This window comes from Pinus tabuliformis, chromosome 9 (genome assembly GCF_031772625.1).
Source record: "Pinus tabuliformis cultivar Carrire ecotype Pingquan chromosome 9, CPIR1, whole genome shotgun sequence".
Taxonomy (NCBI): Eukaryota; Viridiplantae; Streptophyta; class Pinopsida; order Pinales; family Pinaceae; genus Pinus; species Pinus tabuliformis.
In genome coordinates, this window is record NC_142307.1 from 407,660,065 (window position 1) to 407,687,556 (window position 27,492).

The 27,492-nt window shown below is 37.6% G+C and overlaps 2 protein-coding genes across 8 annotated transcripts; one reads left to right on the forward strand and one right to left on the reverse strand.

The window, feature by feature from the left end:
• Positions 1-5,245: 5,245 nt before the first annotated feature.
• On the forward strand, positions 5,246-8,713 carry LOC149148889 (protein NRT1/ PTR FAMILY 8.1-like). Of its 7 annotated transcripts, none has more exons than XR_016262522.1 (7): positions 5,246-5,412; positions 5,724-5,817; positions 5,902-5,969; positions 6,251-6,353; positions 6,471-6,850; positions 7,425-7,566; positions 7,781-8,092. XR_016262522.1 is itself a non-coding variant. In XM_089439367.1 (7 exons), exons 4-7 carry the CDS (start codon positions 7,449-7,451, stop codon positions 8,592-8,594), a joined length of 513 nt encoding a protein of 170 aa, XP_089295493.1. In that variant the 5' UTR covers positions 5,246-5,412; positions 5,724-5,817; positions 5,902-5,969; positions 7,425-7,448; the 3' UTR covers positions 8,595-8,712. The 7 variants fall into 7 exon arrangements, 5 of the variants coding, with proteins under 5 accessions (XP_089295493.1, XP_089295496.1, XP_089295494.1 ...); XM_089439367.1 differs by lacking the exons at positions 6,251-6,353; positions 6,471-6,850 and adding exons at positions 8,157-8,241; positions 8,503-8,712 and having other exon boundaries at positions 7,781-7,998; XM_089439370.1 differs by lacking the exon at positions 7,781-8,092 and having other exon boundaries at positions 6,471-6,865; positions 7,425-7,560.
• A 10,822-nt stretch (positions 8,714-19,535) lies between these two features.
• LOC149148890 (BTB/POZ domain-containing protein POB1-like) lies at positions 19,536-19,877 on the reverse strand. The gene has a single exon (XM_089442305.1). It carries the CDS (start codon positions 19,875-19,877, stop codon positions 19,536-19,538), a length of 342 nt encoding a protein of 113 aa, XP_089298431.1.
• Between the last annotated feature and the right edge of the window lie 7,615 nt (positions 19,878-27,492).

A 27,492-nucleotide genomic window follows, 5' to 3' on the forward strand; every position in this document is an offset into this window, starting at 1 on the left:
GTTTTGGTGATGTTTGGTATATGTACATATGTATATGAATGTAAATACCTCCATGAGATATGTTATAAAGCTCCAATAAGCGGTATGGGTGTCATGAAATTATGATGTTATACTTGTTTTGTTGTCATGTTGGTTTGCTTCTCAGCAAGATGATCATTGTAAATATTGCAACAAGATAAGTTGTAAAGCTCCATGGGTAGTATGATTTGCTTACAGTAGCCTTGTTGGTTGTAGGTGTTGTTGAACACCAAGGACAGTGTTCTCCCAAGGGGGAGGGTTCTGTAACAGCCCTAGTGAAAATTCCACGTAATAAAAGTTAATAAAGGTAAAATAATAACCATGGTCATGTGACACGTATTCCAAGTTGAATGTTGGGCAAAAACATAGTGATGGGGATCACTTGTGGTTGATTAATGGCTAAGGAAATTGGAAAAGGCAATGGAAAAGGCTTTGGAAAGGCAAAATGGCATTTTGGCACATTTATTTATGAAAATAATGGAAATTAGGAGAAAAGGGAGGTGAAAGGTCACAGGTTGCATGTGAGGAGGAAAATTAAGGAAAATAATGGAAAATGAAGAAAATAGAGGCCTCATTAATAAAAAGGCTTTTGAGGATCAGTTCACAGGCTTTTGTCAGTTCAGTTTTGGAGCTCTCTCTCTATTCTCTCTCTCTCATACTCTTGGACACTTATAGTTTTCTTGGATCACTGTTGGAGGAGAGTGGCATACTTGGAGTCTTGGAGCAAGAAGGCAAAGGAAGAGAAGGAATGTGCAAGAGAACATCGGGATCAACAACTACAACGAGTTTTGCTTGCAGGTACCGAGTTGCATGTATGTTTTTCTCACTAGTTTTGGCATGCATGGCATATGCATGTGGTTTATTGGTCATGATCTATCATTTTCATGGAGGATTGCTTGGATTGATAGTGGATTTGCCTAGCCTTGCCATTTCCCGGATAACCATGGTGTTGTAGGTTCATTTCTTTATTTTTCTAGTTGGTTCTCATGTTTCCTTTAGCTTGGGTTGAGTTACTAGTTCCTGGAAGACTTGGTTGGACAAACGCTCTGGAAGCCCTGTAACAGCTTGGGTTGAGTTACTAGTCCTGGAAGCCTTGGTTGGAAAAACGCTCTGGAAGCCCTTGGTGGGTTGAGTTACTAGTCCTGGAAGCCCTGGTTGGAACAAATGCTCTAGAGCCCTGGAAGGCTTGGGTAGAGACCAATCTAGTGATGGTTTGTCATGTCCGACCGTCAGTAGGAATCATTGTTTGATGGGTTGAGGTGGTTTGGCCTCTGGAAGCCCTGGATAGTTTTGATTGATGTGTTTTATGAGATCCCACATTCATGCTTGGAATATGGCACGGGGGTGACTGGCTGAAGAGAGATTTGGCTTAGCCATGTCTACGGTCGGGTGGTTCATGGAAGTCCCAAACCTGGTTGGCATTTGCATCATTAATATGAGGTTATTTCTCCTTGTTATTTCATGATTATTGTACTGGTTTATATGTGGATTATATGGTTGTTGTTTCCTTGGTATTTTTGTTGTTATTATGCTGGTTATGAACATGTATTATGACAATGGCTATGTATGGATCTCATCATGTTTTTACTTGTAAATGAATGAACAATGTATCTATGGCCTAATAGATGAAATTGTAGCTAATGTGTTGAGGCATCAATGCTTCTTAGTGATTCTCAGATAAGTATGAGACCCCTATGTTCAGTTATGCTGTTAAGGCCTGTAACTTTTATGTTTATGACATGTTTGACAAAATGCCTATCATGGCTAGTAGGGGTCCAATCTAGTCCTTGTCAATGTTTTTGTAGATGTATCATTGTTCCGTTGTGATAATTCATTTATGAACCTATGATTGAGTTCTGGGTAGTGACCTAGGCTCTGGACCTGAAAAAGTGGTACAAATCTTGGAGTCGCAGGCACAGGTCTGAGGAGAAAAGTCCCCAGACGCATGCATACCCATGTTGTGGGAGCGTCTGGAGCCTCCTAGACACATGCTTGTCCATATCAAGGGAGCGGTTGGGGGTTTAATGGTCTAAAAACTCAGTGGGACCCAGGGGTTGGGTACCTGAGTGGTTGGGATGGCTTATGGGAGTTTTTTTGTTGATGTGGAAGGTATGTATGGTGTGTTTCTATCGATTCCACTTCCTTAACTGACACATAGGGAGTCGAATCATATCATAGTAACTTCTCCCCAATTAGCCGGTTACTTGGGTAGATGTGGGAGGAGGGTGTTACGCATACCATAACTAAAATCATATCTCAATTACATTCAGGGGAAGCTTATCTCATCTGCAAAATCAGTCCACATTAGCATTTATCGTGCTAATAGATACATAATCTTAATCAAATCAATATATCAACATCATGTATAACAATACTAACTGCATACCATGACCTCCTGCATGAAAACCATAACCATGGAAATGCATGCATAAAAAAATGCATCTAGCTCATCAGGGCTAATTATTTGAACCATTCTCTGATACCACTTTGTGGTATCCGATATTACCTAAAGAGAGTGCAACCTGCTCTAATAACACTCTGTAACTCGCCTCCTTTCATATCTACCCACTTCCACCGTCTTGCCCAGGGTAAACATGAGTTGAGGGGCTACTATGACATGACTCAACCTCCTAGATGACCTTAAGGAAATGGATCCGACATAACAAGACCTTACTGACTTCCCTCAGGTCCTTCAAGACCCCCAGGAACTAACTAATCATTTTAGGTGTTGAACCCATGAGATAACTTTATTTTTCAGTGAGCTAGACCCCTAGTTGCTTCCATGACAAGGCCTCCAAGCGACTGTAACCCTCTAGTAGCTCCCACAGGCCTGCTTCCCAGTGACTGTAGTCTCTTTCAGGTAGTTTTGTGCCAATGACTGCGAGATTCAAACCACTTTTTTAGGGCCAGGATCTAGACCTTTGTCCAAAACTTAATGAATCTTCTTGAAATGATAAATAACCCAGAGACAAAGCCTTTAACACAAAAATTACTGAAGGACTCGACCTAACCCGGTTTAACCATGACAATCATTCCATCAAACACATAATGAACATCAACCTACAAGTCATGAATGCATATTTGAACATAGAGATCTAAAACTTATATGAGGTTTACCAAGAAGGACTAGTGCCCTCTCATAATAGCTGTCATGATACTAATTAGGTCATGCATTTATTAACCAGTCATTCATCAATTAAAAGGTGATAAGAGCCATACTTAGATCTGTCATAAAACCATGCTTATAACCAACATATAACCATATAATTAACAATGATATAACAACCATTAAATCCACATAATAACAAGTATATTTACTCGTAAAGACAAGATGAACTTAGCTCTTATTAACCATATGCAAAAGCCAAACAAGTTAGGGACTTCCACGTACCACCCAACCATAGATTAGTTTGAACCAAATCTTTCTTTTAGCCAATCACCCTCATGCCATATTCCAAGCATGAATGTGGCATCTCATGGGATAAACTAATCCAAAAACAATCAAGGGAATTTAGAGGTTAAACCACCTCCACCCTCACACTACCGTGATCTCACCTAAACCGGTCCCAAGATCACAAAACCAAACCGAGCTTGGGTGCCTCAGAATTCCTTCACCACCCCTTGAGAGGAAATTTCTTGTCTCCACCCACTTGTTGAGGGCTTCCTAGAGAAAACCATCTCCACCCCCAACCCTTGGGATTTTCCTGAGACAACCTCACCCAGATCCAAAACATTCCGACAATCCAAAGCTCAACCAAGAATGAATCCCATCACACCATGGTTATCCGGAAATGGCAAGGCAAGGCTAAACCACTGTAAAAACCCAGCAAAACCCATGCCAATGACAACAAATGAACCAAATACACACATGCATATATCGTGCATGTCAAAACCAGCTAGGAAATCATACATGCAACCTGTTACCTTCAAGTATTCCTGTTGAATCCGCTTGATCTAACCTTTTCTTGCTTGATCCTTCTCCTCTTGGCGCTCTTCTCCTCTCTGTAACCAATTCTGAAACTGAACTAACAAAAGGCCCCAAACTGATGCTCTGATGTCTTTTTACTATTGATGCCTCTAATTTCTTCATTTTCCCTCTCTTTTCCTCAACCTGTGACCTTACACCTTCCTTTTCTCCTAATTTCCTTTATTTCATAAATAAAATGTCAAGAATGTCTTTTTTCTTTTGCCTTTGCCAATTTCCCCTTATCCATAATAAACAAGAGATACCCACTAGGATACTTTGCCCAACATTCAGCGTGGAATACGTGTCTCATGACCTTGGTCTTATTTTGCCTTTATTAACTTTATTACATGAACTTTTAATACAGGGTTGTTACAGTATGATCAAATATATCTTAATTTATAACTTATATATATGCACATTTTTATATTTTCTAATATTTTTATTATTAATTATATGTTTATTGATTAAATTTAATTAGTTTTTGTGAAATATGAATCATAATGAATTCATTATTATTTAAATTTATTTTAATATGATATGTGTATTATGATTTTTAAACTAGGAAAAACAAAATTACAATACAAATGGTATTAGAGTGATTTATTATTTATTATCGTTTTTTTAATTGAGTCAACATTATGATTTATTATTATTATTTTTATTTGATTTAATGCTTCATTTTATAGACACCAAATCTCTCCCAAGTTAAGTCGACATTTAAATGTTTACATACATTTACGAACACTACAACATCTCTCTCATAATGTGTAGAGCGCCTCTCATAAAAAAAAAAAATAATAAATATATTCAATTCAATTTGTTATATTGTAATTTTGTATTATTAATAATAAAATTATAAATCATTTTTTTTTAAATCTTAATATACATATTATCGTTAAAATAGATTTAAATATGAATGCTTAATAACATATAATTAATAAATATATAAAAAAAAAATTAATCTACACTATTGAAATCAACAACTAACCAGGGTTCCACGAGAGCGATGGGGACCCAAGCCACAAGTCAGAAATCATGTGATGCTTGTCCAAGAGGCAGCCATCTCAGATGGCGTTGTATTATAATTAGGCCGATAGGCCTTCCTTTGAAACAGAGTTTCGTCGTCCTTTTCTCTCTGCGATTGACACGTGTCGTCCACATTCAACGGGCAAACAGTTTTAGTATTAAGTCTCTTTTTAATATTTTTCAGCGGGCATTCAGCGTCTCATTCAATTACTTGGCATGGTCTCATCAGCTGGCGCGAGTTCTATTGCCCGGGTCTCGCAAAACCTCAACTGTAAAACTGTCATGCCAACGCCTTTCTCGATAATGATGGCGGTTCCGAAATTGTGTTAAATTTGACCCCTTCAATTCGTTTTATGGTTCAGCCTCTATGCTAATTTGACACAGTGAGCTGAAATATTGCGGTATGTTCTTCTCTTGCGAGACTTTAGTGCATTCGATTCTTTTTCTTGACTAAATTTCAGCGGTTGCACCTTTTCTTTTAGCAAATTGACGTTTTTGTGGCGAATTTGGCCGGATTCGGTCTTTCGTTCGAGGATTCTGCTTGAGTTTGAGCTTTCTTTCGACGAATTTGGCCGAATTCGTGCTTTATTTCGACAAATTTGGGCTATATTCTGAGCTTAAATGGTGGAAATATTGACTGCTTAACCTTACTTATTACTGTTCTCTGTTAGGTTTTCCAAGAATCGCTTATTACTGTTCTAAATAACTGCAGGGATTTATTTATTTTAAGCTTACTCTGGTGACGGTTTGTAGAGCAAGAGTGGGGCAGCCTGGGCATCAGACTGTCCTTGTACATAGCATTTCAGGTACATAGCATTTCAAGGACCTTTTTTATAGTAAATGCAAACCCAAAATATTGATCTTCTCAGAGAAGACTTATATTTTGTCAGGTTTCTCCAGCGGAATTAGAGGAGTTGCTCCTCTCGAACCTAGATATTACTGATGCTGCTGTTATTCCGTGAGTGCCATTTACTACTTCTTGATCTGATATACTTCCCAAGTTCCCACTTGTTGATCTAATATGCTTTCAAATGTCTATATGCAACTAGATTTACCACTTGTTTAGCTAGCAAATATTTTTCAAGTTTTAGTTAGAATTGAACACTTGGGCCAGTAGCCCAGACGACCTTTGAACATTAGCTGATGTCCTTTTTCGTTTTCAAATTAAGCCAAAGATTCTTGCATACATGCTATTTATTTAAGCATGAAACTCTCTTCCTTCTGGGGTGTGTGTGGTAGGTATCCTGATCATGAAGCAGGTCAAATACCGATGGCATTTGTTGTGAAGAAGTCAAACAGCAATTTCTGCGAAGAGGATGTCATAAATTTTGTTGCAAAACATGTAAATGGAGCACTTGAGTTTCTATATGTTTCCTTACTCTATCTCAACCTAAACTTTGTTTTCTTTTGTTGAAGATGTTAATCTCCAAGAGAAAATATCTGCTATGGTTGAGTGCAGGTTTCACCATACAAGAAGATACGTCGAGTAACATTTGTCAATTCAATTCCCAAGTCCCCCACGGGCAAAATCTTAAGAAAAGATTTGAGTCATCAGGCTCTGTCCACCTCCAGAAGTGACTCCCACAGTCAAACCATTAATCTTTGTTTAGGGTTGCCACCTAATTCCACACTGTCTTTTCTGAGTAGAGAGCTTCGGGAGGGGCAGCTGCATCCACTTCTGGGAGGTGTGTCCTCGCGTGGGGTGGCTGCTAACAGTGCAGTACCAGATCCTCTGCTATCTTCCTTGGTTTATAATTTGTCGATTTCTGAGAGCAATGAGGATCAAATAAAACCAATTGTATCATCAGAGGAAAGCTCGATGAAAAAATCTCTTGATGTGTGAGTTATGGGCAGGTAACATTAAGAATGTTTTTTTTTAAATAAATTTTTAATGCTTATCTACAATTACTTAATGATTCTCATTGCTCATGTAGTTTTCTTTCCTATTGTTCCTTTGATTGCTGACCCATTGATATGTCCCAGAATGAAATATTGTATTAAGGCCAGTTTATGGTCATATATTGAGGGATCAATCATCAACGTTGTTGCATCTGAATTCTGGTAACGTTGAGCTAGCAATGTATTATCTTTGTGGTCTTAGCCAAAGTTGTTTCCCAATATTCAGTTCCCTATTTCTCTTCATAAATAATTAAATTACAAATTGGGGATGTAGTTAGTAAACACATCTTGAGCTGAAGCATAACGTTGATCCCCTTTTAGTGAAACGTTTTGCACAATGACTTAAACTATTGTGTGTGCTTGCCAAATCTGTATGCCTGGTGTAACTACGTGAAATGTATGATACGGAGTTGTCATGGTTTTTTTTATGGAACTGTTTATCCAGTAATTATAAATAAATATAATTCCTGTTCCTTCATTCTTTGCTAACATTTTATTGGTTTTTATGTTATAGGTCAACACTCGACCAATAAGAAGTATGAACTCTTCAATGAATCTTGATGATGAGTACACTCAAGATGGGTCTGTAGATATTCATGGAAAACGTTCAGTCAAGAACAATTCGGGGAACTGGAAGGCTTGTCCATTTATTTTGGGTATATGTGATGACCTTTAAATGTCAAAATGTTCTTTTTAGCATACTAATATCTTTCTCAACGAGTAGTTTGCCCACATATTTATTGATAAACTAACCAGAAAATAACTAGTAATTACAGAACTGGTTTTGAAATTTGGGCAAGGAAACACTCTTATTTTATATTTATATACCTTCAATTGGATTATGGTCTCCATAACGGATTTATTTTACAGGGAATGAGTGCTGCGAAAGATTGGCATACTATGGATTCATTTCAAATCTGGTGAACTACTTGACAAATAAGTTCAAGCAAGACAATTCAACTGCAGCCAATAATGTCACAAATTGGTCTGGAACTTGTTACATAACTCCTTTGATTGGAGCTTTTTTGGTTGATGCATACTGGGGACGTTATAAAACAATTGCTGTATTTTCTATTGTGTATTTTTTTGTAAGTTCATTGTTGTTCTATCAAGTTTTTCTGTTATTTGAGAAATGAATAGTAACATATTTAGAAGCAAATTCTCTCAACACCTTTCTGTCAATTTATCATGTTTTGACATTGTTTGCAACACATTTTGGTTGAAGAATATTTTTGTCCATTTTCAGGGAATGGCCTTGTTGACTATATCTGCATCTGTGCCTATAAGTTCTAGCAAGACAATTCAACTGCAGCCAATAATGTCACAAATTGGTCTGGAACTTGTTACATAACTCCTTTGATTGGAGCTTTTTTGGTTGATGCATACTGGGGACGTTATAAAACAATTGTTGTATTTTCTATTGTGTATTTTTTTGTAAGTTCATTGTTGTTCTATCAAGTTTTTCTGTTATTTGAGAAATGAATAGTAACATATTTAGAAGCAAATTCTCTCAACACCTTTCTGTCAATTTATCATGTTTTGACATTGTTTGCAACTCATTTTGGTTGAAGAATATTTTTGTCCATTTTCAGGGAATGGCCTTGTTGACTATATCTGCATCTGTGCCATGCAACAACGACTCAAACTGGTGTTTTCTTTATGGCAATTTACATTATTGCGCTAGGGACTGGTGGTATTAAGCCACGCGTTTCATCGTTAGGAGCATACCAGTTTGATGAGATAGATGATGTAGAAAAGAAAAAGAAAAGTTCTTTTTCAACTGGTTTTATTTTTCAATTAACATTGGTGCTCTTGTTGCAACTAGTGTTCTTGTTTGGGTCCAAGAGAATGTTGGTTGGGGGTGGGGTTTTGGAATTCCTACTGTGGCCATGGGAATAGCGGTCTGCAGCTTCTTTTCAGGTACCCGTTTATACCGACATCAAAAGCTAGGGGGCAGTCCCTTGACCCGAATAGCCCAGGTGTTAGTTGCATCATTTCGAAAATGGAACATCCCTGTTCCACGTGATAAGTCTGGTCTTTATGAAGTTCAAGATAAGGAGTCTGTCACAGGCATATGAGTTGATTTCTGTGTCATGAATGTATTTTGTCAACTTTGACCTTATTGAACTGGTGTCATACTTTAAGGTATCTGACCCAACATGCTTTGAGCAGTGAAAGGCAGTTTATTTGTATAAAACACGCTTTAAGTTGTAACATATGTATAATCCATTCCTTGTTCTTATTTCCTCACCATTCTATCGAAATTTAATTGAACTAAATTTCACCGGTATTTGTGAATTTTTGTTCTATAATGCCCTCCTCTTGATGTAAGGATTCTAAGAGATGATGCCATTGCAATATGGTCTGTCCAAAAGTATTTAACCTATTTATAGTTAAGGTATAGTTGGCATGTGTGGCAGTCATTTGTTAATGGTTAAACTTAAAGGGAATTGATTGTTAATATGGAAATATTTAAATCAATTGGGGATTGTTAAAATTTATTAGGTCCCGTTGACAGTTACTTGTGAGACTTATTTCTTGATGTTGAGTTTAATAACTTTAATTTTCTAATGGAAAAAGGGAAATCATATTTTTTCACACCAGGGTAGTGGGAGAAGATGATGATTGCACTGGATGTACAAATTATCAATCCATTTAATAGTTATAATCGTACTGACAGCCTCAACGAGGCAGAAGATTAGAAATTGGTAAATGAGGGGATTGGCCTATGATCGAAGAAATTTAAATTGTTACAAGGATGAAGGATTAGAAATTGGTAAATGAGGGGATTGGCCTGTGATCGAAGAAATTTAAAAGGTTATAAGGATGAAGATTTTATTTGAACATCAGGATCAATGGTGTGGTGTGTCTGCTCTAACTGCTTCACAGTCTCATGATGTTGTGTTCGAGGTGACTGTAGTCTGTATGTTGTGGCTGCTGTGGGTCTTCGTAATGTGAATGTTTCAGGTTCCAATTGTGTGGCTGTTTGGATTCTGGTAGCATTTCAGGATTTCACATGAAGTTGAAGGAGGTGGACTGTTGCAATTTGGCAAAAAATCAAAGGTTGCTCGTGAAGAGCAGCATGCCATGAGGCATGCTATCATAAAACTGGTGAAGTATTATGATGTTTTTGAGCATCAGGATTTCACATGAAGTTGAAGGAGATCGACTGTTGTAATTTGGCATGCAATCAAATGCTGCCTGGGAAGAGCAGCATGGCAGAGGCACGATATCATAAAACTGGTGAAGAATTATGATGTTTTTAAACATTAGGATGAGTAGCCTGATAATGGCAAAAGGTGTTATTAAAGTTAATGGTGCTGTCTGTTTCCTGTGTGCTTTGGGTCATGATTCATGGGGTCGAATCTGTTCATTTAAGGGTTTTGGTGGGATACTAAATTTTAGAATGCCTGGAGAAATATTTGGGTAATCAGTCTCATTTCTGTAATTTCTGGACAAATTTTCCTTCTTTTTGAAAAAGGTTTGTTTAAATTGTCCACAGTCTATTTTAAACATTCTGCAAGATGTTGCTATGATTTGTTCTGTCCAAATATGGCCAATCTAATTTTACTCAGAATATTGGTCATTGCAAAGTATACATTTTTTGAAGTCCAGAATTACCTTATGTGGAAAAATTTTATGTTCTTTGTTTAGAAATACTGATTCTCAGTACTGAGATATATAGAAAGGAGGTCTTGTCATTTGTATCATCCAAAAATTATTCATTTATGTGATGGAAAGGAGGTTGCCCCTTGCCCCCTCTGTTGCTTCCTCTGATGCCTTCTCCAGGGGACTCCAGTAAAACTAAGTCAACTATAGCTCCAGCTGCCTATGCCCATGCAGCTCTGTCTAAGTTCATGTATTCCACCGACCATAATTGATTGCCGACAACGATAATGATAGCACATAGGCATAGTGAAATGCTTTTAATATTGAATTTATAGGTTGAGAATGAGATATGATGAACGTTGAGCAGAAAAATGAATGAGAGATGATGAAATTAATAAGTCAATTAGAGTGATTGTGTTTTTAATTTAGAGAATGTATATGCTAGAGAATTATGTTCTTAATTTAGAGAATATATATGTGAGAGAATTAATATTTGGTGGTATAATGTACAAAAATAATCACCAAAAGTTTGGGAATATCTTCCCAGAAAATTCGATTGCTCTGCTTCAACTACGTACAAAGATATCAGACCTTGTAGACTGAGCTTTTTCCAGCGCGAAGCATCCATTTAAGTTGAGGAATTTAAGGTTTATGAGACTTGAAAGTGTCCAAGTCATGGTAGTCTCATTCTTGCTAATGTTTATGGCAAGGCAATATTTTGTGAAATGTCAATGGTTTGGAACCAGGGGTAAACACATTCAACCATCCCTATATCTGATATGGATGCTTTCTTCAATGTGAGTTCTCTTAAAAGACCCACCGATTCTTTCGAAAACTAAAGCTAGCTATTGGACAACAGTCCATTGTCAAAGTTGTGTGATGTTTTCGATGGAATTAGGGATCAAACACAACACTGTAGCTAAGAATTGTAATGTCTTAGTTTTCATTAAATAAATTTCTCACCAGCAATATCGCAGTGATGCAGTACACGTGTTGTGGGAGGGAGATTAGGAGATGGTGCACAGGTGGTACGGTTTGCGAATTAAAATTTCAGGTATTTTCCATTACCATAACACGCTATCATGATTTTGGGGGAAAAATTAATTAAACTGCTATCATGGTTTTGGGGGGAAAAATCAATTAAACTGGCGATTACTGATAATTGAGATGGGATGAGACTGCATTGGTTTTTGGGCGTGGTTCTTTGATAAAATTGGGAGTTATTAAATTTTTTTAATGCATTGGTTTTCAATTTTTCGAAGTTGTGTGAGTATTCAACTAAATTAATTCTAAATTTTAATGTATTAATGAAATTATTTGAGTACTGGTTTTTTTTATTTTTCAAAGTTAATTTAATTGTTGGAGTGCTATTTTTAAGTTTTTCGAATTCTGTATAAATCGATTTTAAAATACTTGTAGAAATCGTATCACATGGCATGGTTTGAAAGCGTAATCATTTTTAATGTCCATTGTAAAAAATTTATGTTGATATATATTACATACATTTTTTTTTTCTAGAAAGAAAATCTTTATATTATATTGAGGAGATATACAGACAAAATGATTAGGAGATCTGAAGGAGCGCCTTATGACACAAAAGCAGTATGTATCAGCTTTCATGAGCAGCTTGCATGAAACAGTTTCAGAACTATAGGCAGAATCTGAAAAACATCTCTGAGAAACATCTGATAGAAAAATCGCCCATATGACTTAACCTGTATACGTGCACCTATGTCAGGAGATGGAAAAAACAGACCCCATGGAGACCGATCAGCTGTCCGGGGAGAACAGAGCGGAGACAGATTGCAGGACAAAATCTGCAGAGAGTGTGGAGTCTTCAAAAATTAACCGATTTCGCCACCGCCATAGAGACCAGATGGTAATGGGGAGAATGGGGCGGAGGGATTTTTTACGCCCCCACCAGGCAAAGGCTACATCCACAGAGATGAAACATAGGTGTTGAAAAGAGAAATAATTTGCAAGGACATACCAGATGTGTTGGGAAACAGAGCACTTGAAGAAGAGATGAAAATTTGATTCCTCATCCATCTTGCAGAGAGCACATCTGCTGGGGCCATGCCAAGACCGCCGCCTCAAGGTGTCCCAGGTTAGGTTCTTGTTGAAAAGCACCAACCAGGAGAACAAAATAATCTTGAGGGGGCAACGAATCTTCCACCAGAAGACTGGAAAGCGCCGCGATGCAGGAGCACAAACTGAAATGAGATCTGCGTATATATCTTTTACAATAGCATGTGGAGCAGAGAAAGGGAGAGACCATGAAAGATGATCAGCAACGTTGGAGCGCAGAAGACCACCCCGCCGGAGAGAGTTTGAGAGGTCAAAACCTTTGTATTGTGTTTATGCACAATGATTCAATTCCAAATAAGGCATTGTTACCTCTGCTTTCTCGCTTTATGCATTTATGCACAAGGATTCCATTCCAAATAAGGCATTGTTGCCTCTGCTTTCTCGCATTTTTCCGGTGCTTATTCTACAACTGATGCAACTTTATGTACTTTCCATTGCACCCATATCTGCTTCACTTTCCATTACTCTTTTCATGAAATTAAATGACATGTCAAATGCTTAATCTCATATGATAGCGAAAATTACATGGTCAAATGCTTTTGCTATTGAAGTATGATTAGACTGTGGGTTATTGTTTTCTAAGATTTTGTGAATGTGGGGTTAAATTAAGTTTAAGTTTAATATGTTTCTTCGATTATTTGACATTAGTACTGATGGAATTGCTTGACAAATGAGATATGATTAGACTGTGGGTTGTTGTTTTCTAAGGTTTTGTGAATGTGCGGTTAAATTAAGTTTAATTTTAATATGTTTCTTGAATTATTTGACATTAGTACCGATGAAATTGGTTGACAGAGTGCTTTTTGAAGTTCTGGAATTTTTTTAAAGATACCATTAAATTAATTTTAATTTCGATAGACTTATAAAATTATTTGCCATGGTACCTGTAAAATGTTCGAAGAGAATTCCTTTTTCGTGGCCTTCGTAGCATATTTATGTTGAAATATTTTTGGCACCTGTAAAAATGTTCGAAGAGAATTCCTTTTTCGTGGCCTTCGTAGCCTAATGATCATGCTTTTAAATTCTCTCTGGATCTCATTAATCGCTTAAGTCTGTACTCAAATCCTTTTTCTCTCTTCTTAGTCCGCTCGCAATCCCATTAATTGCTTTTAATCTTTCGTTTTATTTTGATCTTTTGGCTCTGTTCTCGGTTGCCATTAATTCTGGCTCTCTTATTTCAATGTAGTTTTCGATCTTTAACCTTGCTCTGTTCTTTCTATGTAGTTTTCCTTAACCCAACTACTGGTAGGTTTAGCCCAACTACTGGTAGGTTTCTTTCATCATGAATGATACTAATTTTATGTTTCTTGAATTAAAATAGTTGAATTAGAGAAACCTCCATTACAACTATATTTCCTCTGCGCTGCTCTCAAAGCAAAACCCAGTCCATTCATCTCAGTTTTATTATTCCATTTTCCTTCTGGTTTCCTCGGCTCTACAGTTTCTTCTTAATTTATTTCAACCGTTATAATCTCATTGAATCAAAATTATTCGCTCGATCCGTTTCATTGTTTTATGTTGCTTCAGTTACAGTTACAGTTCTATTTCCTCTGAGCAAATATTCCTCTCCAAATTATTCAGGGGATCCGTTCCATTGTTTTATGTTGCATCGTGTGAAACAGAGCAATTACAATTACAGTATTCCTATGAGCTTTACTCTCAAAACAAACCCCAATCTTCTAATTTCAGCGAATATTCCTGAGTTTCTATTTCGTAAGTTTCTAAGGATCAACTGTGGAATTTTATACTCCCCAAATTTCAACAAGATATTCCTAACTAAGAAAATAATAGCCAGTGATTTGCAAAGAGGTGTTATACAAACACACATTGTATATATTACAGGGAATTTTGATGTGGATTGCAGTTTTCATGAATATTTTGGAATTGGAAGTTTAAGCGTTTAAGCTTTAAAAAATATAACTGTTCTTATGAAAGATCAAATTCCAAGATATTCATGAAATCTATTCAAGTAGCTATGGCTCTTATTTTAGGTATACGAAATGGTTTTCCTCATAAAATTGATGTAAATGTGCAGCCCAATTTATTGGAATTAGAAGAACGGGCAGAAATGCTATGGTCAGACTGAACTAGTGCAATTTGAAGGATACTCGCCTCCAGTGATTCCTCAGGTGCCCATAGTGAAGGAAGTTATAGGGACTATGATTTTTCCTGTTACTCTGCTGGATATCACAGGACTCCCAATTTCACAAAGATGGTCACCCTTCAATTTACAGTAGTATCGTTACTAGTGATGAGAAGCAGCATCCTGAGCAGTTTGCAGATTGTAGCCATTGGTGTTTACCAGGCGTCCTTGATACATGGAACGAGCTTCTGTATGTCACTTTGCTTTCCAAGGGTGTAGGGAATTGATAATTCTTATTGATCCCTGAAACTGGGCCAAATCTGGGACGTGGTTGGCCCTAAGGAGTAAATCCTCTTCCTTGACTCGCTGGAGCAGTAAACATATCTGGCATTGCAAACCCATCCACAGGGCCCATTCCAATCCTGTCAAAGCCATAAGTATCACCAGAAACCATACCTAGATGAAAGCCCAAAGCCTTTGATCCTGCCATTCCCGGCTACCCCTTGACATTGTCCCACGCCACATCATTCCTCTTCCCTTGCCTCTTCCTTGGCTTGCACTCCAAGTCTGGCTTGAGCTTTCTTGGTCATCGCAAACATTGATTTGAACTTATTTCAGTAAAACGTGAAAGAAAAAAATCACAAAATTATGCTTATTTCTGTATTGGGTTATGATGGAAACAAAAATTTACTTGTTGGGTTGCTCTAGATTGAAGATTTCTGGAATGAGTTGTTATTCACTTGTATTCGTTACCGTATGGGTGTATGATGACTATCAACGTTTTGATTTGGCTGTTTTGCAAAATTTTCACCTTAGTTGTTGTGTTGACTTTACATGCTCACACATTTAAATGTGCTTGGTTAACATTTTTTTGTGTAGATTTTGGTTAAGTCTGGTTTTCTGTTTAGGAATAAGAGTTTTGTAGAGAGATTCTAGGACTACTTGAGACTATGGACGACTCTGTTCCTCTGGGCTAGGTTTATATATAGAATCAGGCATACTGGTGCTATGAATTTGAATAAAGTACTTTGGTATTTTTCTAGGCTTGACCAAAGGATAATGGAATATTTCATCAAATTGATCAAGAAAAGCATGGAAAGGATATTATTAAGGATAGCAGAAATGAAATAAGACATTCAATGTGTTCCTTGTAATATAGATATAAACAAAACATCTAAATAAAAGTAATTGCACAATGATCCAGTCCAAGAAAACAAGGTTTTCCACAAACCAATTTACTCTTCTAGAAAAATTCAAAAATTCCAATTAAATAATCCTATCGGCCTCTCTTTGTACCTTTTGGGACAATTGCTAGTAATAATAAAGACCAGTCGTAGATAACCCATGACCAATATATTATTATATATTGGTGTATGCGAAAGGTGAATGAATAGGCCCGAAGGTCGTGAGACTAGGGCGTAGAGTTAATGTATAGATCGAAAGGTATAGTTGATATGGTTGATACGAAGTATTAATATGTATAGAGATAAGAGGAAAAGGAATATAAAAAGGTAATGGAAAATGAAATATTGAGAAACATGTTTAAGCAAGAGATAAGCAATAATGTTAAGATATTGGTATTTATATATAAAAAATTGTAAAATATTTTTGTGATTATATAGTAAAATTGATAGGTAATAACCACCTTGCACATTAGTAATGTAGACCCAAAAAAAAAAAAAAAACTAAGTCAAGTAAAATCATAAAAAAAAATGTATGTATTTTGAAAATGGTAAGATGTTTTATTTTATTATTAAAAATACATAAATAAATTTATTTTATCAAAATTATAGTTAAATAGATATTTTTCTATGTTTAAAAAGGAGATGTTATATCAACTTTTAATAGATTTAGAATTAAGATAGATTTATGCAAATTATTAATAATATTATTTTTATTATATAAATATCGCATTTTTATATATAAAGTATTCTCATTTTTTATTTTATTAAAACCTACAAAACAAAACTTAGAATTTTTCTTTTTATTATCCTTGCCGCAAGCAGTAGATATTGCATTGGGTTTTTGGTCAAACCATTGTAGTTTGACATTGATAAAAAAATCCAATGAAATATTTCTATAATTTAATTTTGGAAATTGAAATTTATTATTTTTTAAAAATAATTTAATTTATTTTTCTTCAATTTAATTAACTATCCAATTTAACATGTTATTGCTCATTATTTAAGGATCTGCATTTTGCATTTAAGTTTTTTGTGTTGATCTATCAGTTTCCTCTGTTGCTTGATTTCTTTTTTCCATTACTGATTTTGATAATCCACATGCATCTCCATAGCGTTTGATTTGGTATGTTTAATTTGATAAGATAGGTGACGAGTCTCATCCACTCGCATAATATAAACACTTAAGCGATTGTTTATTATAATGCACGTGTACATACATGAATGACTGTTTAAATCCAATACCGAATCATAACTTCGAAGCAATGTTAATGTTCAGGCTTATATGGATTTGCAACATTAAACGAAGGTTAAAGTCGTTCCCCATCTTTGAAGTTGAGGATATATATTATTTTTCATTATGTTCTATTTAGATATAAATAGGATTGTATTCTAATTAGGAATGTTTAGAGTTTATTTTATTTTATTTTAAATCTATATTTTATTGAATTTTGTTTAATATTTAATATAAAAAATAGTGGACGAATAGATGAATTGTTCTTCCAAAGGTGGCAAAACCTATCAAACTCAGGTGTCAAACCAACAGTGAGGATAGCCATCTCTGGCTGCTATCCGCGAATGTCGGTTTGACTCATCACTGTTATCAAGGAAAACCACGCCACCTGTAATAACCCGCTGGTGGTCCGTAAGGGAGCAGGCTTTCAATCCTGCCAGATGCCTCTGGGTCTTGGGCCGTTAACCTGTTTCCTTACGTCCGAGGAAGACGAGCTCTTAGCCAAGCAGAAGCAGTTTTATGAATTGTTCTTTTTAAATATATATAAATTAAATGTTTTTTTTAGTATTTTGAATTTATTTGTGCATTTAAAAAGAAATTTCAAGTAATAAAGAGTAATAATGTCACCAAATTAAAAGTAATAATTTTATAAATAGTTGTATCAAGTGATTTTAGCAAAAAAACCAAAAGTCTCAAACAATTATTAATTTTTTTTATCGTTTAATTTGTATGTAAGAAAATAACAATGAAGCTAAGGTTTCAAATGAGTTTATTTTGGGCGGTTGAGAGGAATGATTGTTATCCTTCCTACATAGCTTCAATACTCACAAGTGACAAATTTTCAATAAACATGTTAGCATAATATTGTTTATATTATTTATATAATATATCAAGGAATCAAACAAAGCTAAGCCCTCGTAATCAAGCATCTCCACTTTAACTCAACAAACTAGAGAAACCCAACCCTCGTAATCAAGTATCTCCACTTGATCTCCACTTTAACTGGATAAAATAAGGAGACTCAACCCTCACAATCAACCATCTCCACTTGAACTCTTTCCATGACACACATATGGCCATGCTAAGTCACGAGGCATGCATTCCAATTATTTAAAATATATTTTGCATCATTTCCATTCACTCCTCCCTCGCATGGTCACACTAATTCATTAGTCATCTCGTGCTCGCTTGGACAAAAGGCATTCATCTCAATTATTTAAAATATATTTTGCATCATTTCCCTTCACTCCTCCCTCTCATGGATAGAAGTCCTGCATCTCAATTATTCAAAATCTACTTTGCATCATTTCCATTCACTTCTCCTGTAACATACCTCCACAATTGATACTATTTTTTTAAACCTCTAAGAAATTTTGTCATGCGTGCCACCAATCAAAACTAAGTGTGACCATCAACTATTTTTCTTTTTGACTAAAAAATAGATTGCATTCTATAAAGTTTACATTAAAAAATGAATTAATATATTTTTAAAAATATTTTAGATTCATTTTTCATGCCTTTGATTGAGTGTAGTCTTGTAATGATTTGGTTTAGTTAATGTAGTGTATTGTCAAAACACTATAGGAACAAATAATTTGAAGCATAAAAAAAAAGGACGAATCAACAATAATAACAATTTATTTTTGAGTTGTCAAGATTTATTAGATATTATTTATTTATTTTTTAATGGTTTAATGCAAAGAATGAATTAAAATAATTTGATTCACAAGGTTTTATTCACTACTTTTTCATATATTTACTTTAATTTAGCTATAGTTAAATTAAGCGGTAGAGAATAGCTACTACGTAGCACTTGTTATAAATATTGAATCTTTATACGTTTATTAACTACATTTAAATATAAAATTATGAAATATGAATCATTATTTTAATTTATATGATCAAATAAATCTTTTTTTTTTACTTTAACGGTTAATTTGCTTTGAAAGGCGGCAAAACAGCTGCCGCGTACTTGTTACACAGTAATTCATTTGTTACCCATTATTTCTTGTCACTCAGGCTTTCTTATTACACAGAGAGGGTTTTGCTCTTTGATACAGCAGGTCCATGAAGATGCTTTGATGTTGTGGAAATAACTGGACCGCCCTTTGGAGGATTTGTTTCACTGAATCCATGCTTGGAGGTGCTTTGAAACTGCTGGACTTGTCTGGACCGCCTTTTGATGTCAGAGATACCACCAATTTGCCGGGATAGAATTTGCTTTGTTCATTGTGCTGCTCTGTACAAGCGTTTAGGACCAATGCCTGCTCCTCGTCCTTCCACTAAATCCACGGGCAAATGAAATACCAACCGCCTTCTGGATGAACTAAAGAAGGAGTGAGCATAAAAGTTTCTGCGCCGCTGTTTGGGGGTGCGAAATTGGGCTAATGCTACAGCAAAGCCTCGGAGCTCAAACCAAAAGCATTGGTCTCAGATACAATTGAGATTCTGAGACATTATCAGAACGTTACCTCCTACAGTTTTGCAGATTGTATTTGCGCCACAGAACAAGAAAGGTAGAGAATACAGCCGCTCATCATCAGGAGAGAACCGAGAACAGGAATCTTTGGTTATGTACCAAAACACCATGCATTCCTTGATAGGGTCATCAAACTCCACCACTGTAACAGGGAAATGCTGGTACACCCTTTCATTCAATATTTTGTGGGGTGCATCTGCCTTCAAAAGAAGTGCTTCTGACTCTACCTTTGATGCACACACATTATCCAAGTCATCGCAAGAAAGAACATCTTTCAGTTTGGGAGTGGTCATGTTTGGAAAACGTATCAGTTTGCAAAGGTTACTGCCCAAGATTTCTCTCCTTTGTTCATGATGAACCCTTCCTGTAAATAGAACAGCTTGGATTGTTGTCTACTTATCTTCAGAAATTCACACTCTGGCATATGCATCTGCTGAGGTCTGAGCTTCCAGTGCTACTGATAGGGACTGAGCTTCCAGAGCATCAATCTTTTCTGTATTGATTGCCTACCAATGGAGCCTGGTGCGAGTGAAGGCAAACTGAATCAGTAACAGTCGATCAGGGATTGGAGGACACCTGAGAATAGCCTGTTGCAGATCCCAATGTTACTAGTTCAGGTGCAGATCCCCAATGCATCAGAGTGAACAGATTTTCTGAGAGTGAAGGTCTTAAGAAGATTATGGGATGATGCAGAGAGATTCTTCAGAATTGACTGAAAGGGTTCTTTGGCTACGGGCTGAGCCAAGATTGGCTTCCAGATCGGCTTGTGAATTCAGTTGCCTCAGGATATGATAGAAGGAAATTTTCCGAAACTTGGCCAGCATGGATCTAATTTTCTTGAGAATGAGGACTAAATGGATCTGCGAAGGATTCGAAAGTGAGTTCATCGCTTGAATGATAAGTCTGGAGTCTCCGAAGACCGTCAGAGACTGAATGTTCCGATTAAGAGCCAGAGAAAGCCCCTGCCACAAAGCCAGAGCCTCAGCTCTGTTGTTTGATTCGAATCCCAGACCCCAATGATACCTGAGCAATGTAGAGCCATCGGGATTCAGAAGAACTCCACCCCCACCCGCAGCCCCAGGGTTGCCTTTAGAGGCCCCGTCGAAGAATAGACAGTGGTCATCCAGAGCAGAACGCCACTTTAGAAACTCCTGTTCTTCCAGGCGAATTTCCCACATAGCATGGCAAGAGGCCGGAGAAATAGGATTGGTTTGTTTATTTGGAACAATATCTTTCAGCCAAAGCTCCTCCTCACTGTCCAGAATCGCTTCATTCCTTAAAGCCGGTATAGCATCCAAAGTCTCTCCCAATAGAGCTTTAATTTTGGAGATAACGTTGTTTGAAGTGCAGGTTTCACCCCTGAATAATATGTTGTTCCTTTCCAACCATAACTTCCAGCAGGTGAATTTAGGGATCCACATCCAAGCAGTCTTAAGCAGGTTTTTTTTATTGAGGCAGAACGAAGATAGCTTGGCCCACTCGTGAAGCAGTTTTGGCATATTTCTTGGCAGCTCAACCTTGTCAGCCCTTGATCTCAGAACCCCCTTCCAAACTGCTTTGGCAAAAGGGCACAGCAACAACAGGTGATCAGCTGTTTCTTCCTCTGACATACACAAAGGGCATCTGGATGGCCCTTCCATTCCACGTTTTCTCAGGTTATCTCCTGTGAGAATACTGTTGTGAGCTAACGTCCAGCAGAAGAAGTCTACTTTTGGGAGCGAAGGGAAGCCCCAAATAAAATTCCATTGCGTTGGGTCAGGAGGGACATTAGGAACAGCAATCAAACTTTTGTAACCTTCAGCAACCGAGAAAGAACCAGAATGGGAGCCCCACCCTCTTTTGTCCTTGGCTGTTGCTGACATGGGGGATTTTCCTTGGAGTTTGTCTAATAGTAATGAAGCTTCAGTTTGCAGACGATGTGGAACCTCTCCCAGATTCCAGCTGTCCCACCGTCTACCAGAGTCCTCCGTCCAGGTGGATATGTCCCAAAGGGTTTCCATATTGTTGGACTGTAGCCAAATTTAATATTTGCAAGGCCTTCTATATGGTTCAATGGCTGATCTCCTAGAATCTGGTCTTCCCAAATTCTGATTTTTTTCCCATTACCTGGGATCCAGTAGAGATTGGGACTGAAATGCTCCAGAGCAGCGATACAAAGCTTGAAAATTGGGGAACCTTTGGTGGTTTTTGGCGGATGATCCAAACATCTCAAACGCTGACCTTGAAAATATTTCTTCCACAGGACTTTCTTGCTCCAGCTTATTTTCCCAGCCACAATATTCCACAGGATTTTAGAGCCTAGAGCGAGATTTTGTGCAGCCAAATCTCTCATTTGCAGACCTCCTTCCAGGATTGGCCTCTTAATGGTATCCCAATTAACTAAATGAAGTCTTCTTTCATTATTTTTCCCCCCTTCCCAAAGGAATCTCCTCAGCATACCATCCATTTTACTGAGAAAGGTTTTGGGGGCAAGAAGAATGGAGTGCTGAAAAAGAGGCATGCTTATTAGAACAGATTTTATAAGAATTATTTTCCCAGCAGTGTTCAGCCAGGAGGCTCCCCAGGCTTGTATTCTGAGCTTAAGCTTGTCTAAGAGGGGCATCCAGTGGGCAACTTTAGGAGTGGATTTGAAGATTGGTATCCCAAGATATTTGAATGACTCCCAGGTCTGACAGACTTTCATCTCAAGGAGCCTAGCTATGTCAGCCAGATCTTTGACCGAGCAGTTCCAGCCATAGATTGTGCTTTTTGAATAGTTTATCTTGCTGCCGGAGGCCTCCTTATAAATGTCCAATTCCTTTTTAAAAGATCTGGCCGAATTAATGCTCGCTCCACCAAGGAGCAGAGTATCATCGGCAAATTGGGCATGGTTTATGTCTTTAACATTGTGCACCATTCTGAGGCCTGGCAGAGTTTGGACTTGTTGACAAAAGTCTAGCTGGAAACTAAGCACTGAGGCTTGGATAGCATAGAGGAGAGGGGACAGCGGACAACCTTGTCTTAATCCCCTAGATGCATTAAAAAATTCAGTAGAACGGCCATTTACCAACGGTGCAATCCAAGGAGAGGCAATGCAGGCTTTCACCCAATTTATGAAGGTTATTGAGAAGCCCATTTTCGTCATAACAGTGAACAGGAAGTCATGCCTCACCCTGTCAAAGGCATTTGCCAAATCGAGTTTTATTACCATTCCTTTCTCTTTTCTCTGGCCACTTGAATGAACTGCCTCTTGAACCAGCACAATATTATCCAGTATCTTTCTCCCTTTGATGAAGCCTCCTTGATTCTCCGGTATGATGTCCGGCAGAATATTCTTGAGTCGAATGGATATTATTTTGGTAATCAGTTTATAGCTAGTATTACACAGCGAAATGGGACGAAATCTACTAAAATCTGAAGCTCCTTTCTCTTTCGGTAGCAATGCAAGGAAGGTTGAATTGGTACTGCCTCCTATCTTTGAGCAAGATTGGGACTTCCTAACCATTCTCAGGAGGTCTTTATTGATAGTTGACCAGCAAGACTAAAGGAACCTAGCAGTGAACCCATCAGGCCCTGGCGCCTTATCCGGTTCCATGCAATCCAAGGCTTTCTTGAGCTCATCCATGCTGATCGGTGCAGTCAGCATATTATTGACAGAGTCTTGCACACAGAAGGGGATTAGATTATACGGATAGGCATGGGGATCTATAGGTGGGTCAGCAGGCGCTGAATAAAGATCTTTGAAAAAAGAGAAGGCTGCTCTCTTGATGCCTTCAAAATCTTTAACCACTGCATCTTGGGAGCGGATTTCTGATACATTTTTGAATTGCTTGCGAGCTTCGGCATGCTTGTGGAAAAAACTAGTATTTTTGTCGCCGGCCTGTAACCATAAGTTTCTGGATTTTTGTCTCCAATACTCCTCTTCGTCCCTACTAGCTTTATGGAGGGCTTTTTGCAACTCAACTTCTTTTTGGAGCAGACTTTGGGTAATAGCAGAATCCTCCATTGATGATTGGAGGGCAGCAAGGTTTTCTAAAGACTCTTTTCTCTTGGCAGCTGGAGTTTTCAGAGTTTTAGCCCACTCCTTGAGCCTTCTCTTAAGAGCCCGCAACTTTTCTTCCCACACAAAGAAAGGGGATCCCAGGATTTGCCGGTTCCAGACTTCAGAAACCACCTCATTGAAACCCTCTTGCTGAATCCACAAAGGGCTAAATCTAAAGGGAATGGGGCCAAGAAAACCATCCATGGAGAGCTCGAGACTAATGGGTTTATGATCGGAAGTGCAGTTAGGAAGAATTTTGGATGAGGCCATTAGACCACTAGTAAGAAAGGAGGCTTGGACGAGGAATCTGTCCAAACGAGCAGCTATATGGCTGGGACCTAATCTTTTGTTAGACCAAGTGTATTTCCCAGCTGATGGTTTGATATCCTCCAGATCCCAGCCAATCATTATATCTTCTACCCATTCTCTAGCTGGATCCCTTACAGGAGAACCACCTTTTTTCTCTTCAGCGGCTAGAGTAACGTTCAGATCCCCTGCAATAATGATGTTTTATGGATTGTGCAATAAAAGAAAAGACTGGAGCGAGTCCCAGCAAATTTTTTTCTCCGCTGGAGAGACCGGAGCATAAAGGTTGAACATACTTACTTGTTGACCAGAGTCTTTGTGGAGGAGCTGAGTGAAAATCCAGTGCTGGCAACTTTCTTCTTGAATCAAGTCATATTTGGAGCTGTCCCAGAAGGAGGGAAATCCCACCAGAGGCGCCTCTAGCACTGACAGCTCTACCAGGGCCTTTGCGCCAGAATGTTTTGCTGGAATGGAGGAGGAGAGTGTCCTCCAGCTTTGTCTCCTCACAAATGCAACCTCACAATGTCTTTCAGGGCATCTTCTTTCAGCCTGCTACCTAATCCTCTGTAATTCCAGGAGACGTATTTCATTATTTACTAGGTTGGGAAGGAGTGGCTCCTTTTGGAGCCCTGTTGTGCTTGCGCCTGGATCTGGTGTTCATCATTCCTTTGAGAGTTTTCTGGGAGCCTTGGAGAACATCCAGATAAGTTTTCTCCTCTCTTTGTTTCTTCTTGGATTTCCGGCCCCTAGTCGATTTGATAGGAGAAATTTGTGAGCTGTCTGATTCGGAGTCTCTTTCTTCTGATTCTTCCCCTGAGTCAGATGCAAGACTAATGTGCTCGTCGTTGCCTGCGTTTCCCCCTTGATCTACCTCTGTTAGGGGGACATTTGTTTCTTCTTCGGTTTCTTTCCCTTTCTTCGACTGATCTTCAGTTTCTTCATGGTTCTCTGAGGCATCCACCTTTTCCCCTGAGGAGGGGCCTTCATTTGAGACTGGTTTGGTCTTGTCATTGGTCTGGGGATTCCCCCTTGGTCCTGTTTTCTTCTGCTCGTTTGGCTTTGAGACTACCTTGCCCTTTTTTATTTCTTTCCATCCTTCTTCTTCCACTTTGTCCCCTGATGGTGCTTTGGGGCAGTTTCGTTGAAAGTGACCGTGCTCATGGCAGATTCTGCACTTAAAAGGCAGTTGCTCGTAGTCCAGCTTCTGGAAGTGGTGCCAATCTCCAACTGTAAGTTTGATGGCTTCCGGCAGACCAGCTTCCAAGTCAACTTCCACGCAAATTCTGGCGCAGGTGTATTGGCCCTTGTTATCAGCTTTGTCGATGAATCTGCCCAGTCCGTTTCCTATCTTTTGCAGGGATTGGAAGCTCCAGCAGTGTATTGGCAGGTTGGGTAGCCGAACCCAAACAGGAACCTCCTTTGGGACATCGACTGAAGGGTCGAAGTTGGGGGTCCATTTGTTCAGAAAGAGACCTTGGTTTCCCATGAAATATGGACCGTTTCTGAACACCAGATCTCGGTCTTCCTTGGTAGTGAATTCGAAGATGAAAAAACCTCTACCGACCGCATAGCAGATCACGTTGTTGGGCAGCAGGGGCCTCCAGTTTCATTGAACCCATTCATCAGTCGATTTTGTTGTTGGCCAACGACCCATAAATTGCCCCACTAAACCTCTGTCAGCCAAGGCAAGGGCGATTTTGATCGGTTGATCTTCCGGCAAAGCAATTTCTGGGATTTCATCAAGCTTTTTGATGAACTTCGGGACTTCGGGATGTGGTCGTTTTTTCCCTTCTGCGATAGCAGGCTACGGAAGGCTTCTGTTGTTGATGATGGAGGGGTGGGAGAGGGCTCCGCACCCCCTGGTGCTCCCATGGCGGCGGGCAGTCCTGGCATGAAATATGAATCATTGTTTTAATTTATATGGTCTAATAAATCTTAATTTATAATTTATATATATGTCACATTTTTATATTTTTTAATATTTTTATTTTTAATTATAGGTTTATTAATTAAATTTATTAAGTTTTTGTGAAATATGAATCCTAATGAATTCATTATTATTTAAATTTTAATATAATATATCTATATATATATATATATATATATATATTATGATTTTTAAATTAAGAAAAATAAAATTACAATACAAATTGTATGAAAGTGATTTATTATTTATTATTGTTTTTTTAATTGAGTCGACATTATGATTTATTATTATTATTTTTATTCGATTTAATGCTTCATTTTATGGACATTACATTTCTCCAATGTGAAGTCGACATTTAAATGTTTCCATTCATTTAAAACCAATAAAACATCTCTCTCATATTGAGTCAACATTTAAATGTTTACACACATTTATGAACACTACAACATGGGTGAGACTCTTTGCAAATCGATTCCAAACACTAAAACTCCAGAGGTCGGAGTTGGTGATGGGACTTGCTTTTTTATTGCTTGTATCTTCCTACACTACATGAGTATGGCTGACGCCTCTACAGATTTGAACACAGGTGAGATTCTTTGCAAATCAATTCCAAACACCAAAACTCCAAAAACCGAAGTTGGTGATGGGACAACATCTCTCCCATAATATGTAGAGTGCATCTCATGCTATATATATGTATGTATATATATATATATATATATATATATATATATATATATATATATATTCAATTTGTTATATTGTAATTTTTTATTATTAATAATAAAATTATAAACATTTTTTGAAAATCATAATATACCTATCACATTAAAATAATTTTAAATATTAATAATTAATAACATATAATTAAAAATTGTATAATTAAAAATTTAATCTACATTATTGAAATCAACAACTAACTAGGGTTCCACGAGAGCCATGATCCAGGTCACAAGAAAAAAATCATGGCCGTAGTCTAACTAGCCGGAGGAATTGCCCGGAAAGTTATGGAAATTCCTGTTATATTTAGAGAAATTCCCACAAGGATTTTTGTAAATCCAAGTTATAATTGTTAAACTTCAAAATTTTAGGTGTCCTAGACATTTTTGATGGTGTTGAATCTATTTCCACCATCAAAAACACGATTCAAACACTGCCTCTACAAGATTTTTTTAAATTTTTTTTACTCGGATTCCGGCCACTTTTAGCCGTCCAAGCAATTCCTCCGCCTCGATTAACGACTCCACATGTGATACATATCCAAGTGGCATCCATTTCAGATAACATCATATTATAATAATTACGTCGTAAGGCGTTCCCTCTGGAAACAACTCTCCTCCCATCACACGTGTACAGACTTCTGCATTTGATTTTCAAGTTAGACGATCAAAATAACATTGACCATCCGATTAAAGAGCGGTAATCTGACCGGTATTAAGTAAGTTACAATTAATAACGACATTGTCCATCACCATTTGTTTACGGCAAACCAAGAAGCATCTCCTTCTTCGATCTTTTCGGACCGGTATTAAGTAAGTTACAATTAATAACTACATCGTCTATCAGCGTTTGTTTATGGCAAACCAAGAAGCATCTCCTGCTTCGATCTTTACTGCTTCCTTCCAACTTACTTCTGACGAAGACCAATTATTCT

Coding starts and splice junctions, on each gene's coding strand:
- LOC149148889 (XM_089439367.1), top strand. CDS start 7,449: ATGAACTCTTCAATGAATCTTGATGATGAGTACACTCAAGATGGGTCT. Junction 7,567..7,780: donor GGCTTGTCCATTTATTTTGG/GTATATGTGATG, acceptor TTTATTTTACAG/GGAATGAGTGCTGCGAAAGA. Junction 8,242..8,502: donor GCCAATAATGTCACAAATTG/GTCTGGAACTTG, acceptor GTCCATTTTCAG/GGAATGGCCTTGTTGACTAT.
- LOC149148890 (XM_089442305.1), bottom strand. CDS start 19,877: ATGACCACTCCCAAACTGAAAGATGTTCTTTCTTGCGATGACTTGGAT.